At 40.6% G+C, this 17,263-nt stretch overlaps 1 protein-coding gene across 1 annotated transcript in view; it reads right to left on the reverse strand.

Moving 5' to 3' along the window:
- Nucleotides 1-17,263, reverse strand: part of SLIT3 (slit guidance ligand 3) — an 810,486-nt gene that overhangs the window by 217,951 nt on the left and 575,272 nt on the right. Inside the window, exons 11-12 of the mRNA XM_084636935.1 lie at nt 13,196-13,267; nt 971-1,042 (exon numbers count right to left, since the gene is read on the reverse strand). Of these exons, the coding sequence (XP_084493061.1) occupies nt 971-1,042; nt 13,196-13,267 (144 nt within the window). The remainder of the gene's footprint in view (nt 1-970; nt 1,043-13,195; nt 13,268-17,263) is intronic.

Genomic DNA, 17,263 nt, shown 5'->3' on the forward strand with positions numbered 1-17,263 from the left:
TTCTATTGCATTCTCTATACGTGTTTTATGGGATGCTAACCTATATGGATCAACATCATCTATTTCTTTGTCTAAGCACATCTTCAGGGATTCTAACCCGAGCTCCGGGAATACAGTTTAAATCAATTTAACTTTTGCCCCCTCTACTGGCTGGCTGAAATGGTGGCCGATTTCTCTCTCCCAAAACAGGTTCAAGGTGCTAAACTTTGTTCCCACAAAGTGAAAAAGGCTTGGGATTTTAATTCTGTCCCATCTCTATTTTTCCCCAGTGGGTTAATGAAAAATGAATATATTTATAGTCTAGAGTAGATTTTTCCTCAGATCATGACACTGTTTTAGTGCAAACCAAATCTGCATCTCTTAAACTACTTGACTATGTAAATATACTAAGGCACAGGACTGAGACCATTTGTATTCAAATGGAGCCACAATCAATGTAATAAAAATAATAAAGATATGGAACTAGACACTGCAGGTAATTGCAATATCCTTAAATATTACTATTTTCCTTACAAGCACAGGCTATCTGCAACATGATTGTCAGTGAGGATCTACACATTCACCCATATATGTCATGGATGAATGGAAAATATGAAAAGTAGTATAAAAATGATCAACTGGCATCATCTTACTGGCATTTGGTGGTGACTTTCAGATCTTGAGTTTCTTCATAAATTCACCAAGAAGATACTTCCCCTCTTAGATTTAATGTGTTCTTCCTCTTCCTCCCGCAAACTTAATCTACTGTATCAGCTGCCTGCTACAGTTACTGAGCTGTAAAAATCACACTCACCTTTTTTCTTTTTCTCCTCTTCACCCCATTGCTATCCTAGTCAGTGAAGTGTCTCAATGAATTTTCAGTGCATAAGGTGATGGGCCAACAAGGGATTTTCTGAAGTTAAAACTAGAAGCTGAAAAAACTAAAAATCTGGTTAGGCTGAATAACAGTAAAAGAAGAGCTCATACTCACAGCAACTGCAGAGAGACAAGCCCATCGAAAAGGCCTTTGGGAATCTCAGTGATCTTATTTCCATAGAGCACTCTGAAAGATACGGGGAAACAAAAGAATAGTAAGTAACAGTCCAGCCTACTATCCTCTCATCCCTCTGTGAATTATCATTTTTATTGATCTCATGCACCATGACCACGATCTGTAGCCGTTTAATTTAACTACTGATCTCATTTTCTTTTCAGGAGGGCACATGGTATTCAATGAGTTGTTATGATTCAGACTTTGTCTGGTGCTGAAAAGCATTTTTAATGCAGAAACTGGACATTCTCCAAAAACTGTATTTCACTATTTTTCAGCCTGACTTTTTTCCTTTCTCCCTGTATGAAATGTTTTAACCATCGAGACCCTCTGTTCACGATGCAAAAAGTATAGAATTCAGCATGGTGATGTTGCACTGTTAATTCCTAACAATCTGGACATACGAACCAGGGATGTGTACATGTTAAAGGACCCTGTCTGGATGACATCTGAACGTCTTATGACAGCTGAATTGTGTATAGAATGTCACACAAGCAGCATTTCAGGAGGTATTCTGCCCCCACCAGTTGCAATCTCAGCCTGACCCAGTAAGTGCAATGGAGCCCAAGAGGAGAAAATAAGGATATATGAATATTTCACAACAACAAAAATGATTAAATTATGAAACTGAGAAGCAATTTGGGCGCATAGATGGGAGTTACTTTGTACAAACTGGTTCACTGCAAAGTGCCAGGTGCACTAATACTGCAGTAATATCAGAAAAGTTCCAAAGGGTTTCCCTCAACCCAAGCCAAACATACAGCTGTGGAAAGCAGTGAAAATCTCCACCACAGATCAATGGCCATTGTGATAGCATTGCCCTTCCTGCTAATTACCCTCATCTTTGAGGCTATATTACACCATTCTCAACCTCAACACCTGACACATCTGTTACTTGGGTTGCTATCCAAAGGAACCTTGGAATAATGTGTCTGAAGTAATTTGTCACTGGTGTTTATTTAAAAGAAGCAAAGTTGTGAAATTCAATGCTCTCTTCAATTTGAAATCTTTGAAACTATTAGATGTTGTCTATTTTTAGAAATTGTTTAAAAAACTTTTATAATAAAACAAAACTTTAGATTTGTAGAAGCCATAAGAAGAAAACAAACATTTCCTAGTGTAATGGGGCCTGCACGTGTGTGGCACATTAACATTTGAACAAATAACTGACTAAACAAAAGTCAGTATGATAGCTCAGGCACCCATTTGTAATTCATATTAAATGTTCAATGCTACACTGAGCCAAATTAACTAATGTCATTGTCTGCCCACCATGTCACAGTGGAAGTCAAACCTTCCTATGCAGCAGCGGAGAAACGCAAGGGAAGCACATGACATTGCATCTTATTTTCCTACATCCCACATTTCCATTTATTGTTTCTAATTGAGAGCCTGGGAACATTTATGCAGAAGCTGCTTTGATTATGTTTGAGACAGGCAAGTGTTCAGATGCCCACGTCTGCCTGGCTGTTGTCAGGTCTACACTCCAAAGATATTTTGCCTTTGATACACTGTCAATGGCACGCCTGAAAGTACTGCTGCTAGCAGTTACTTATGGGAGATGCATCTCCATACCGGCCAATCTCACACCCCATTACCATATCCCCAACCTTTCATCTTCCTGCCTCTCCGGTACAAATGCACACACACAGCAGTGTTTCTGGAATACCAGAATTTAAGTCAGAAAAACACACCAGAAAGTACCCAGGAAGACCCAGCTGATCATTTCAATGATTCCACATACTCTCAAAGATGTCTTTAGCAACAAGGGGCCTATTTTTGGAGGTCTGGCTACAGAAATAAAAGCTGTAAAATGCATGTGCATTTGCTTCCCTAGCTTGAACATTGGTCATTTCTACTTTTAATGCATGCAGTTTTCAAGGTATGTGTGCAAATTTGGTACATAAATGTATATATTATTGCATCCCTCAACGTCTGAAAATCACACGTCTGAAAAGCAAACGTCTGAAAATTTTGCATTAAAATTACAGTCATACCAAGTAAAATACACAATAAAACAAAGTAAACAAAGGAAGTGGCTCTATCTGACAATTAGTGAATCAACAAAGACACTTCTACCTTTATTTTTTTCCCTCTGAGTCTCATTAATGCTTCATTTGCTTCACAGGCTATTTGGAAGAATAAAAGGATGGCTTTGTAGGGATTTATATACTTGTTGTTTAGTGCCAGGTAAAGGAAGAGATTTACAGATACCATCTCCCCTTGCGGTAGGAGGAGGAGCAAGAAGATTTCTGGCTGAACTACATCTGCAGTACTCTGATCTTCATGCTGTTGATTTGAAATTTAAAAATGAGTGAAAGAGTTAAAAGGGACCGCAAGACTGCTTCCTCTCTTCCCTGCTGCTCTCTTCCCTCTCTTCCAACTATACATACCCACAGCGGTGGTCTCTGTTCAAGACAGATACCAATCTGGATGTAGATGAGAGCCATGAAAACAAACACACAATCCTATGTACAAGAGCGTCCAGTGCATAAGTTGTATTCCGCTCATCCCTGGTACTTCTGACAAGCCTGTTTCTTCTAATGCCAGAATAATTAATACTGAAGAATCATTTACTATCTACTTGAGTCAAGCAAAGTTTTCACAATACTACAGGTTGCTTCCTAATGTTAGCGAGTTGTCTGGCATACGTATAGTTGATGCATCTGAGGGCTCTATTCTTAATAGCATGTAGAGCCGTCAGCCTGCCAGTTCACAGCTAAATGCTTTCAGGGTGGCTGCGACCCACATTCTGCAATTCTGCAAAGCATCGGGCAGATTGGGTGGATTTTAGCTAGCAGCAATTTCCAGACTGTCGTCAACCTTCCAAACATTGATAAGAACAGTGCATGAAAAACCCAAACTGCCCGCTGCAATGCAAACATTAGAGCAGAAGCCTGGGAGAATCGCCTTGTTAAACTGATGAAGAGATTTTTCACTAAAACAATAAAATAAAAGTCCCACAGTTATATTCAGCTGTTCATGGACATTGAAAGTGCTCTAGAAACAGGCCAATTTATTTAACTGATCTAACTAATTACTTGGATTCAGAGAACTGAAAAAAGGAGTATTTTTTTACATATTCTTTTCCCTTTATTATATTTAGCAAATGATGCATTACAGAAAGTGAACCTTGTTGTTCCTTCACTATTCCAAATAAAGTAGCTTGTCTTGTTAGATCTTCATAGCAAGAAACACAACAAGCAAACAAAAACCCTAATTAAAGAGATCAGAAATGCCTTCAAATGTACCATGCTTGTCTGGTTCATATTGTTTGGTCACACACTTTTATGCTCTTATATTAAAGGTGTCTGCCAAGAGATGCCATTAAACTTGAAGAAAAGTTTAGCAGAACACGCTATTTTAGAGGTTAATTTGACTCAAATAAACTGGTGCCAAAATAACACAGTTGCTGACACTCTGATTAAATATTGATAGATTAGATAAAATAATTAGACAGAAATAATGAAAATTCTCCCCACAGGATGGAGTCTCAGCTTCTGGACTAATCATATGATGTAAGTGGTGGAAGCACCAGTTCATACCTACCATTAGAATATACTGAACACTAGAAAATATTAAACATTAAACAATCCTGCACTGGCAGGATCTTGGACCTGGAGGACACTAATGGCTTTACTACAATCTCTAGACATTATGAACCCCTTTAACAATCACAAGATTAAGGAATTTGGGATTACATGATCAGCATAATATATTATAGGCCTTCCATAATCATCAAGGTTTAGTTGTCTGCTTTTCAAGTACCTGAAAAAATGGGTGCGTATTTCCCTCTATTCTCTGACACTTCTGCATGCATTCCCACAAGCCTTAGTTGCAACTTGCTCAGTTGAGTCAGAGTCCCAGAACATAAAGCTTTTCTCCTGAAAGTTGACCCAGAACTTGCTGGGTATAAAAGCCCACTGTTGAATCCTTTAGTCTGTACCATATGTTTTCCAGCTAATAGTTCCTTTATTTTGGCTTGGTTATAACATTCTTAGTGAAGTGTCAAATCAAGACTCTGGGCAATGGCTTCTTCAGCCCTCAAAAGCCTTTTAACTACCTTTCAGACTGTGAAAATGATTCTTCTTATGAAGAATTACGTTTCCAAAATTATGAGGACAATGGCATAGGTTCAACAGGAATAAGAGCTCTCAAAACAGCAGCAAGGACTGTGGGTAATAGCAGCATTACATTTCTGATATTTTAGGAAAATGTACACTTTTTTTTTTGTACGGCATTTCATATTTCTGCATAACAATTAGGCCAAACAAATCAAGGTAAAAATACTGGCTGCAATTTGTTACTCTAAAATAGATTCAACATTTATTTAAATAGATAGCGTTTTAGCCCAGAATGACACGAGATAGATCATCATACAACATGTGATGATGTAAAATATGAATGACATGCCAAACACTAAAACTAGTCTGTATGCCAGCTGATCTAAACTGATCAATCACTTGTGAGCCTAATTCAGATGGGGAAGGATTTCTCATTTTACACAGTTCTGAAACCTACTCTTTCACAAGTGAAGGGTTTAGGCTGCTTTGCTGCATCACACAAAATGTCTCCAGACTGTCTGGATAAGGTCTTCAGAACTCGAACAGCCGAATTAAAAGTGCAGAAAGTCTACTGGCTCCCAGAATCCTCCTGTACCTTTGGTACTATGTACAATAAGCAGACACTAATCCCTCATCCAATCCCCTCTCTGATAATTAAGCCAAATGTTTCACTGGATGAACCAAAAAATAATTTACTTCAGAAAGTCCATGTGACAGCTGAAACAGTAGAAACAGGAAAGTGTTCTCAACTTATCCACAATTTCCAGCCTTGTGTATGAAACTTGTATTTTATTAACAGTTATCTAATAAAGGCAAAATAATACTCTAGTTATACAGGTTATAAATCTAATATATTACTAACCTAGAGGTTTTCAAATGTTTGCTTAACATTGAGACAGTGGAGCCCCTTCCAATCAATCAATTATGCTTCCAAGTCTTCCCTACAACAACATTATCTGGCCTCTCTCTCACACACAAAAAGTAATATTAGGATAGTATTATGGAGGCAAGAGAACAAGAAGTCTTCTGACATGAGCCTGCAGGAATGTGTTTGTTTTTGGTGAGCCTTTTTTTTAAAGTGCAGCTGGTGATCAAATAAGTTTCTGGAAACTCCAAGGGAACTCTGAACTCTACTACAACTATTGTAGCAGAAAGCTTCATAGCTTGAAGACTGACAGGAGGATTCACCACTGTAAAAAAAACAACTCCGTAAACTACCAGAAGCATGGACAATCAGTGACCGACAGACCATAGGCTGAGAGCAATTTTATGTGGCAGAACAAAGTGTCATGGGGAAGAATGGAGACGCTTCAGGGTAAAGTCAATGCTCTTTAACAAACTAGATTTATTCTCCCTGATTCTGGGCTCCAATAACTAACTCTAAATGGAGTTGAGGCAGGGGTCAGAGCTCCCCTTTTCCATGTATTCCCTAGATTTTCTTTCAAGAAGAAAAACATCCTTACTGCGAAGACTGATTCCAGACATGGCTGGAGAGCAAACTTCTGCTGAACACATGGGTTAGGAGAAACCAGCTACTTAATTTCCTTTTTATAGGACATGCTGGCAATGGAAGGAGCTTGGGGCCTTATACTGGATAAGCTCTTCTCCCTCTTGGTTTGTGCTAAAGAATTCACTGCCAAGGCAGGAAGTGCTGTTCTAAGGAGCTGGGATGTTATAATCAGTTTTAGATTGAGCACTAGGAGATTTCTTGTTTGAAAAGGATTTTTTATTTTTTTAAGAAAAAGTCTGGTGGCCCTGTAGTGCATGGGCCACTAGTCACGTTTAAGAGATTGGATTTTGTGTAGCGTGTGCATCTGCTGCTGTAATTAGCATCCCTATGTTTAGAAAACTACTGCACACCTGTTTTCTTCTATTCTACTCTAACTGTGGTGGGAAGAGTACCCTGCCTCATCACTGAGGCCTTGTGCCACTCAACTAATTACAGGAGAGTTTGGATTGGGTAAGCTACTATATAAGGGGCATCCACTGGTCAGTTGTTAGAAAAACATTCTTGACAGCCTTGCAGATAGGCACTTTCACTCTCCTGGAAGTAGAGAGAGCACCTGAAGTGCAGTCAGCTAAGAAGGAGCAGACAATGGGGGCTGTGGAAGAAAAGGAAAAGAATTCAAACAGTGGTGTTTTTTTGAATGGGCACAAAGTTGCCTACTTTCATTTCTGCATTAGTTTGTCTCCTTCCTTTATCATGGTTTTAACTCTGAAAGCTACAAGACCACCTGTACCATATGCAGATTTAATCTCAATGTCAGCAAATATTCTTATCAGACAACCTAATCACATTCAATATAAAGATAAGAAAAATTACTCGGCTAAGACAGGTTTCAGAGTAACAGCTGTGTTAGTCTGTATTCGCAAAAAGAAAAGGAGTACTTGTGGCACCTTAGAGACTAACCAATTTATTTGAGCATAAGCTTTCGTGAGCTACACCTCACTTCACAGCTCACGACAATGCTAAGACAATGCACTGTAGACAATCAGAAAATGGAGCTGAATAATGTCACTGGGCCACCAGGGCTCCAAAAATAATGGACCACTTAAAAAAAAGTGAGTGAATTGTATATTGTTCTGTTAAGATACGGATATTCAGTCCTGTCTGCAAAGGCCTATACTTTAAGAATTTAGGTGTAACAGATATTCAGGCCTGTCTGCAAAGGTCTATACTTTAAGAATTTAGGTGTATTCTTATCACTTACCTAGTTATAGAGGTATAAAGGAAAGAATCAAAATCACAGTCTGCCTGTTTACAGGCTCTCTCTTACAGTGACAGTCTGAGGTCCTGTTCTTAGGCTAAGATCTTTGGCTAAATAGCAGAGGCAGCCATAAGCTAGGAAGCGACCGGTCACATCCTCACATTCCAAACTAGTCACATTGAAATAAGGCAATCTGGGGCTGTTAGAAAGGTGATCTGATCTATGACCTCCTGTCATAAATATAAAGGGAAGGGTAAACCCCTTTGAAATCCCTCCTGGCCAGGGGAAAGCTCCTCTCACCTGTAAAGGGTTAAGAAGCTAAAGGTAACCTCGCTGGCACCTGACCAAAACGACCAATGAGGAGACAAGATACTTTCAAAAGCTGGGAGGAGGGAGAGAAACAAAGGGTCTGTGTCGGTCTGTATGCTGGTTTCTGCCAGGGATAGACCAGGAATGGAGCCTTAGAACTTTTAGTAAGTAATCTAGCTAGGTATGTGTTAGATTATGATTTCTTTAAATGGCTGAGAAAAGAATTGTGCTGAATAGAATAACTATTTCTGTCTGTGTATCTTTTTTGTAACTTAAGGTTTTGCCTAGAGGGGTTCTCTATGTTTTTGAATCTAATTACCCTGTAAGATATCTACCATCCTGATTTTACAGGGGGGATTTCTTTATTTCTATTTACTTCTATTTTTTATTAAAAGTCTTCTTGTAAAACACTGAATGCTTTTTCATTGTTCTCAGATCCAAGGGTTTGGGTCTGTGGTCACCTATGCAAATTGGTGAGGCTTTTTATCCAACATTTCCCAGGGAAGGGGGGGTGCAAGTGTTGGGAGGATTGTTCATTGTTCTTAAGATCCAAGGGTCTGGGTCTGTAGTCACCTAGGCAAATTGGTGAGGCTTTTTACCAAACCTTGTCCAGGAAGTGGGGTGCAAGGTTTTGGGAAGTATTTTGGGGGGAAGGACGTGTCCAAACAGCTCTTCCCCAGTAACCAGTATTAGTTTGGTGGTGGTAGCGGCCAGTCCAAGGACAACGGGGGGAATATTTTGTACCTTGGGGAAGTTTTGACCTAAGCTGGTAAAGATAAGCTTAGGAGGTTTTTTTCATGCAGGTCCCCACATCTGTACCCTAGAGTTCAGAGTGGGGGAGGAACCTTGACACCTCCAGAGAAAAGGAAGAGCCTAGAAGATGTAAATGGAAATTTAGTTTGATAGTTTTCTGTTCGGTAAGAACTCACTTATCAATAGACACAGCTGGGAAACCCTTATGTCTTTATAGATGTAGTTGTAAAATCTTCACTTCTGTATTGTTTTGTCATTATAGTTCCCACTTTGCTATTGTTTATTTGCATGGTCTCTGTCTGGTTCTGTGATTGTTTCTGTCTGCTGTATAATAAATTTTGCTGGGTGTAAAATAATTAAGGTGGTGGGATATAATTGGTTGGCTAATCATGTTACAATATGTTAGGATTGGTAAGTTAAATTTCAGTAAAATGATTGGTTAAGGTATAGCTAAGCAGAACTCAAGTTTTACTATATAGTTTGCAGTCAATCAGGAAGTAAGGAGGGAATGGGGGTGGGGAAATTGGAATCATGTTTTGCTAAGGGGGGAATGGGAACAGGGACATAAGACTCTGTGGTGTCAGAGCTGGGAAGGGGGACACTGAGGAAGGAAACTGGAATCATGCTTGCTGGAAGTTCACCCCAGTAAATATCGAATTGTTTGCACCTTTGGACTTCGGGAATTGTTGCTCTCTGTTCATACAAGAAGGACCAGGGAAGTAAGCGGGTCAAGGAATAAGCCCCTAACATGTTCCCTCTTGTTCTGCTCCATTTGGTAGTGCCATAGGATGGGGACTGGCCCTTTAAGGGGAGTTGACTTCAGCCCCACCTATGCCTAGTTATCGGCCTCCCAGTTGATGGGCCTGGGCTAGTGTCTGGCTCAGGTGACCATGCATCAGATATTAATAGCCTAGGGTTAGGACTTCCTATAAGAGGGAGCCAGCTCCATCATGGAGGAAGATCAAGTTCAAGGAAAGACCTGAGGGAAATCTTTCTAAAAATGCCCAGATTCTGGAGTGGGCCTGGTGAGCTTCCCAGCTCAGACAGAGCTAGAACCTGATGCACAGAAACAAGGTTAAGGAGAAGGTACATCAGCAGGGAGCAGATTTCAGAGTAGGAGCCGTGTTAGTCTGTATCCGCAAAAAGAAAAGGAGTACTTGTGGTACCTTAGAGACTAACAAATTTATTTGAGCATAAGCTTTCTTGAGCTACAGCTCACTTCATTGGATGCATGCAGTGGAAAATACAGTGGGGAGATTTTATATACAAAGAGAACAATGGGTTTGCAATCCAGTTTGCAATTAATTCCAATTCAGCAGTCTCTCCTTGGAGTCTCTTTCTAACCCAGGAACCTATCTTTGCAACAAAGCCCGTTGCCAACTGTGTCCACATATCTATTCAGGGGACACCATCATAGGGCCTAATCACATCAGCCACACTATCAGAGGCTTGTTCACTTGCACATCTACCAATGTGATATATGCCATCATGTGCCAGCAATGCCCCTCTGCCATGTACATTGGTAAAACTGGACAGTCTCTACATAAAAGAATTAATGGACACAAATCAGACGTCAAGAATTATACCATTCAAAAACTAGTCAGAGAACACTTCAGTCTCTTTGGTCACTCGATTACAGACCTAAAAGTGGCAATTCTTCAACAAAAAACCTTCAAAAACAGATTCCAACCAAAGACTGCTGAATTGGAATTAATTTGCAAACTGGATACAATTAACTTAGGCTTGAATAAAGACTGGGAATGGATTGTCATTACATAAAGTAAAACTATTTCCCCATGTTTACTCCCTCCCACCCGCATTGTTCCTCAGAGATTCTTGTCAACTGCTGGAAATGGCCCACCTTCATTATCACTACAAAAGGTTTCTCTCCCCCACCCCCATTCTCCTGCTGGTAATAGCTCACCTTACCTGATCACCCTTCTTACAGTGTGTATGGTAACACCCATTGTTTCATGTTCTCTGTGTATATAAAATCTCCCCACTGTATTTTCCACTACATGCATCCGATGAAGTGAGCTATAGCTCACAAAAGCTTATGCTCAAATAAATTTGTTAAGTCTCTAAGGTGCCACAAGTACCCCTTTTCTACCAGCAGGGAGGTATCTGTAAGGGAGCCAGAAGAGACCCATGGGTAGGAAATCAGCACTCCCTACCAACCAGATGGAAAGGCCTGACTGCAGTGACCTGTGAAGAATAGCAGGAGCAAAACCTTAAGAGAGAGTTGAGTGCCCAGGAGGTGTATAATAGACTAGTGAGCCTCCAGGAGGAGCCCAGGAATTTCTAGTTTTGAATTTAACTACCTGTGTGTTGCCGGCACCCAGTGCCGACAGGCTGAACAACAGCTTGAGTGGTTTGTTACCCGGTGTGCTATATTTAATAATTATAACGGGGTGGAGAAGCAGAAAAGTTTAACTACCTGTGTGTAAATCATTCAGTTCCTGCAAGGGGACAGCAATTAGACCACCAGAGGTAGTGGTTGGTTTGGCTACAGATGGAGGCAAACTGAGGCAGAGGCAGTGTCCAACACTGGATGACGAAAGACCCTGCTATAGGCAACTTCCCTCCTTTTATCCTCCTTTTGCTGCTTCTGGCCAAAACTATCCCTATCTCCTTTATGTACTACTAGAGTTTTAGGCCTCATCTATACTTTACCTGAACTGGTCTGGAACAGTTTTAAACCAGTTAAGGCTCATTTGGTTTAAACAGAGTTTTGGATGACAAGCCAAAGAATTCCGAGTCCCCTTACTGGTTCTGGGGGAAGTTGAAGTGTTATTGATGCATTCGAGCATGGTTTTGGTTCTGGCTTCCCTCCTGTACCCCAGTGTGCCACCCCAGCCGCTGAGGCCAACTTGTGGGCTTGTGTCAATTCTACCTAAACTTGAATGCCTTTCAGCTTGGCAGGGCATTAGCAGTGGAGGTGCCTTGACTCTGAAAGTCGACTCTATCTGTTTGCCTAGAGCACAAGCCTGTTGAACAGTGCTAGTCTAGTACCGTGCCAAATTACATTATTCAGTGAACATCCCTTTTTTTCAATGAATCATTTGCTAACACTTGTGTGGGATCTGACCAGATCTATAGCAGGTTGACTGGCAACAGAATACTAAAATCCATAAAAGCGGCAAAGAGTCCTGTGGCACCTTATAGACTCACAGACGTATTGGAGCATAAGCTTTCTGTGGGTGCCACAGGACTCTTTGCCACTTTTACAGATCCAGACTAACACGGCTATCCCTCTGATACCTAAAATCCATAAATTATTCAATAAATAATGGTATTTGGCATTCTACCAGGTGTATTTAGGAAACAGGATAAAGCCCATCTTTTAGTATTTTGCTTCAAGGGCTTAATACAGTATATAGTTGAACGCTGATAAGTCTTTCTATATTTGCATTGATCAAAAAGTTACACAGGTTATTTACTAATGCTGTTCGGCACCCAGAAAATGCAGTGATAGCAGCATTTGTAAAGTGTATAAACTGTGTTTAAGCCAACTCCATAATGGCTAGGCTAGTGGTCTCTATTCCAAATTAATCTAAATTGGCTTAAACCATATTTCATATTAACTCAGGTAATGCTATTCCAAAGCTTTAAACTCCTCTTCCGACCAGGACTTCTTCCCAACACTTTGCCTTTGGTTCATTTTCCTTTGCAGCAAATGACCTTGTATTGTCTCGTCTTTGTTATTACAAGCTTTTAAAACAGAACTTAAATAGAACTAGTGGTGTGAGCTGGCTAAAATTCAGAAATATTCAAACTCAGCTGGAGACCATGAACAGTTTCGGTTTTCAAAAAAGAAAATATTAGTTATCGAGATTCTGTTTTCCACATTTGGTTTTTGTAGGAAGTAATATTTTAGTCTATGTACCTTGTTGATAAAAATAGTACTTACAGGTCAGAAATAAAAACATTTTCTTGATTGGCTGAGGTCCTTCATTTTGTAATTTGAAAAAAGGAAAACAGAATCTGAATGCTGCTGAGAAAATGGAAGAGGGCGCTGGTGTAGAAAAGGTTTCCCCCCCAAGATCTTTATAAAAGCACCACAGAAAAGTGACTTTGACTTTTGGACACCAAGACAAGGTGGGCGATAAACCTACATAACCACATACAACACAGTTACAAAAAGAATACACTCATTCAAACTGTAAACTGTTCCCTCTTCAAGTCTGCACGATCAATTTCTCATTTACGAAAGATTAGGTTCTTCACACTAGTTGATGATTGTGCACAGAAACAAAGCATCACCAGCCACCACTTACTCTATCTTTTTTACATTCAGATTCTCCCCAAACAACTCATTCAGCTCTACTTACAACGAGGTGAGTGATTTCAAGCCATGGAATGCATCAGGAGCAATGTCAGATACTTGATTCTTGCTGATGTCTCTGTAAAGATATGGGGGGGGGGGGGATGACAGATTATTTGTAAATAGGAATTTCTTGAAAAAAGTTAGATTTTTTCAGTGTAATAAGCACTTTATTACTTATTTCATTATTATTGTTATTTATTTGTATTATCCGAGCATTTGGGAGCCCTGATCACCATGAACCCATTGTGATTGGCATTGTACAAACACAGAACACAAAGATGGTTCCTGATCCAAAGAGCTTACAACTGCAGTTTAAGATAAGGGAGAACAGATGGACACAGACAGATGGGGGAATTCAAGAAAATAATGTGACAAGATTGGTCAGCATGATAGGCCATGTTATCAGCTCAACAGTACTCTAAGTGTTGTCAAGCTTTTAGCAGGCATCATGGCAAAGGAGAGTTTTAAGGAGGAACTGAACAATGAGGTGGCTTTGAAATTATTTACAGAGAGCATCTCCCAAGTAGAAGAAGCAGCATGGAAAAAAGCACAGCAAGGCTTGTTTGAAAATTTAACAAGTGGGCAACCGAGGCTGGTATCATTAGCTAATCAGAGGCAGGAGTCAATTTTTCCAGACTGAGACGATAGATAGGATGGCAATCGGGTATGAAAGGCTATGAAAGTGAAGACAAGTAGTTTATGTGTAATGCAGTAGAGAAGGGGGCACAGTGGAGGGATACAAAGAGAGGGGTGACATGGTCAAAGCAATGGGCTAGAAAAATGAGCTCTACAGTAGTATGCTGAATGGATATGAGCAGGACAAGACTGTATTTGTCAAGGCCAGAGAAGAAGATGTTGCTGTAATCAAGATGAAAGATAGTGACAGCCTGGACAAGAATTTTAGCTTCATAAACAAAACAAAACAAAATGTGTTAGCCCTGTTTAGGGTTAATCATTGGTTAGAGAAGATAACCATCCTAAGAAATGTAGCACTGGGTTAACAGATAAGAGTCTTTCCTGTACCAGATTTCTGTTTGGCAGTAGTGTATGCTTGTATAGGGGAACAGCTCAGCCATTTCTCTGATTTTAAAGACCAGCCTTAGTGCCACTCAGAACTGGTGCTGGGCAGTAATAAATTGTGCCACTGGTGTAAGGCTCTTAATGAACACTCTGGTCCGTTGCGGATGAGCAGAGCACATTCAACTGCACCTCTCATCCAAGGGGAACTCAGCTGGGCATTTAAAACCTAGATAATGACCCTAATTCTGCCACCAGCATGGTATAAAGGGACCATAAATCACTACAGAATCTGGCCAAGGCATTAGGTTTCAGTAAGGTCCCCTTCACACTCCCATTACAGCTGCGCTGGGGGATCCAGTCACAACATGCTTTCACTGTTTCAACAGAAGTTTTGAAAATGCTAGTCTGAAAGAAACAAACAAATGAAGGCTGTAGAACAATTAGTTTGTTTGTAAATGGGACCAAATTCTATTAGATCGCTGTTAAAGACCCAGTCCATCCTTTTCTACAGGTGGGATATAAACATGTGCTGTGTGCCCCAACATGGCTAGGATGTCAAATCATCTTCTCCAAGTTACTTAGAACATGCCGAATGTTCAGCATATAAACTGTTCCATTGCCTTCCTTTGGAATGGTAACTGCTTATATCAACACTGACTCTGTTCCATGATTGTTCAGGCTAGTACAATCCGACACGGGTAGTATTTCACATACTACATTTCCATTGTTACTCCATTTCTGCTAGAAGACATGTTCAGAACAGTGGATGGGCTTATTCAATAAACTTCATTTCAGTAGCAGTATCCTAACATCTCTTTAGGAATCTACAAGGAATAAGGTTTTCTCACAAAGCTCTTAACAAAGTGATTGATCTAATAATGTTTCCCACTACAGCTTTTTGCTTCACTTTTGTCCACTGGAGTTTCATTTTTGTGGTTTTTCTTAGGCTATACTCACCACAGTCAAGTCTGCTAAAGAAGAACCCCTTTCATTCCCCTCTGAAATCTGTTTAGGAAATCAGTTAACGTTGACTGCCCTTTGTGTCTAGACAGTAAGATGCAAATAGCAGCCTTCATAGAAATAGCCAAATTTCTTGGCACAAAGTTTGTACTATGGCATCTATCCAGGAATATTTTTGAACCCATTACAATGGAGCAGAGCAATGTGATAGATCAGAACCCTAACATCTGAAAGGGGAACCCTATTTTGGAATCAAACATCTCAGTGCAGCCTGTTTCTGTATATATCACAGTTTGATTGAAACAAAAGATTTTGTCCCACCTCCCCCTCTCCAATTTAGGATGTTAATCTGGGTATAACTAATGATGCCTGACCCTGCATAAATAGCATGGGAGATGACATTCACCCACCTCTTGCGGATGTGGTATGATCAGCATTAGAAGATAATTAGACACATTATTTCCTTTCCATTAGAGCCAAGGCTCCAGTGCTGTTACTTAGATAGCACGGCTGAATCTCCTCCTGCCTTGATTGAGGCACAGGATTCAATTAAGATTTTGCTCTTCTTTTTGTTTCCTTTCTATGGCCTGCTGTTTTGTGGTAAGTTCACTCCACTCTAGTGCTTGATTTACATCAAGAAAGAGCGGGTACACGCTTTCCTAACCTTTCATTACTAAGTCAGTTTAGGTCACAGAGCACATGGTTTTGGATATCACTAGAATCACGGAGTGGAACTGCAGCTCTTTAGCTGGGAATTTAATAGACTGATCAGGATTCCATCTAGGCAGAGAATTCATTAACCATCTCAAAGTCTCATCTCCTTATGCCCATGACAACACATAAATGATTTACTTTTTGACAAGGTTCATAAACATACTCTTGAGCAGTGGTGGGCAACCTTCAGCCTGTGGGCCGGATGCAGCCCATCATGGTAATCTGCTGGCGGGCCGCAAGATAGTGTTGATATTGACCGTCCGCAGGCACGGCCGCCCGCAGCCCCCAGTGGCCACGGTTCACCGTTCCCGGCCATTGGGAGCTGCGGGAAGCGGTGCAGGCTGCAGGGATGTGCTGGCAGCCGCTTCCCGCAGTTCCCATTGGCCAGGAACAGCAAACCGCAGCCACCGGGAGCTGCGGGCAGCCATGCCTGCGGATGGTTCATGTAAACACTGTCTCGCAGCCAGCCAGTGGATTACCCTGCTGGGCCGCATGGATTGCCCACCACTGCTCTTGAGGGTGACTGCATGCAGCTGCTGTATAGGAGTGCAAATTGCTTCTATCTCTGCAGCAGGGTAGAAGGCATATCTTGTGCTTCTTGTAGAGCATATGAAGATGATTTAAGTTTCTTTACTGCCCTCTGTAAGAGCTTTTGAGACAAACTACTGAATAATGTTTAGAGCTGGTTGAAAAATGAAAAACAAACAAACCCACAATTCATAAAATAATTTGAGAAACAGTCATATTGCAACATTAGTTGGATGGGTGTGAAACTTTGTGACCTGTTTATTGTTAAGATGAAAAGTGTTAATGTTAAATATCAGAAAGAAGTGCAGTTATATTGTTATAGCCACACCTTTCTGGGGGCTGGAGTCCTCAGTCTTGTGCCCAAAATGCACCCGAGAAGCACAGGTAAAATAGTAGGAGATGGCTTAGTGATGTTTCTATAAATTTTCAAATCCCTAGACTATGCAACCATATATTTGACTACTAGAAGGGTGAAATCTTCCTTCTGAGCTAGATAAATTGAGCTGCAGTAGTTACCCATGTGTGGAGGCATGAATAACTGTACTGAGGTCCATGACAGATGAAAAGTTGCAACCAAGAGAAGATGGCATAAGTTCTCTTGGCTACTGCTGCTACCTGAACATCCAGAGGCAGTTAAGGATCCGCTCTAAATAGTGAGTTTTAACTAAAGGCAAACATAACTTCTCAATCCACGGAACAGCTATAACTTTTCCCCTCTCCTCAGGATGTTGCCCTCATCCCACCTGTCTGATTTAGATTGAGCCTCAGCTAACCAGCTCTAACTCAAGGTCTAATCTTAGCCACACACTGGGAAACAAAAACTTCACCATCTTTTAGGAAACTGAGCTAA

Source organism: Lepidochelys olivacea (assembly GCF_965140295.1).
Source record: "Lepidochelys olivacea isolate rLepOli2 genome assembly, chromosome: 8".
NCBI lineage: Eukaryota > Metazoa > Chordata > Testudines > Cheloniidae > Lepidochelys > Lepidochelys olivacea.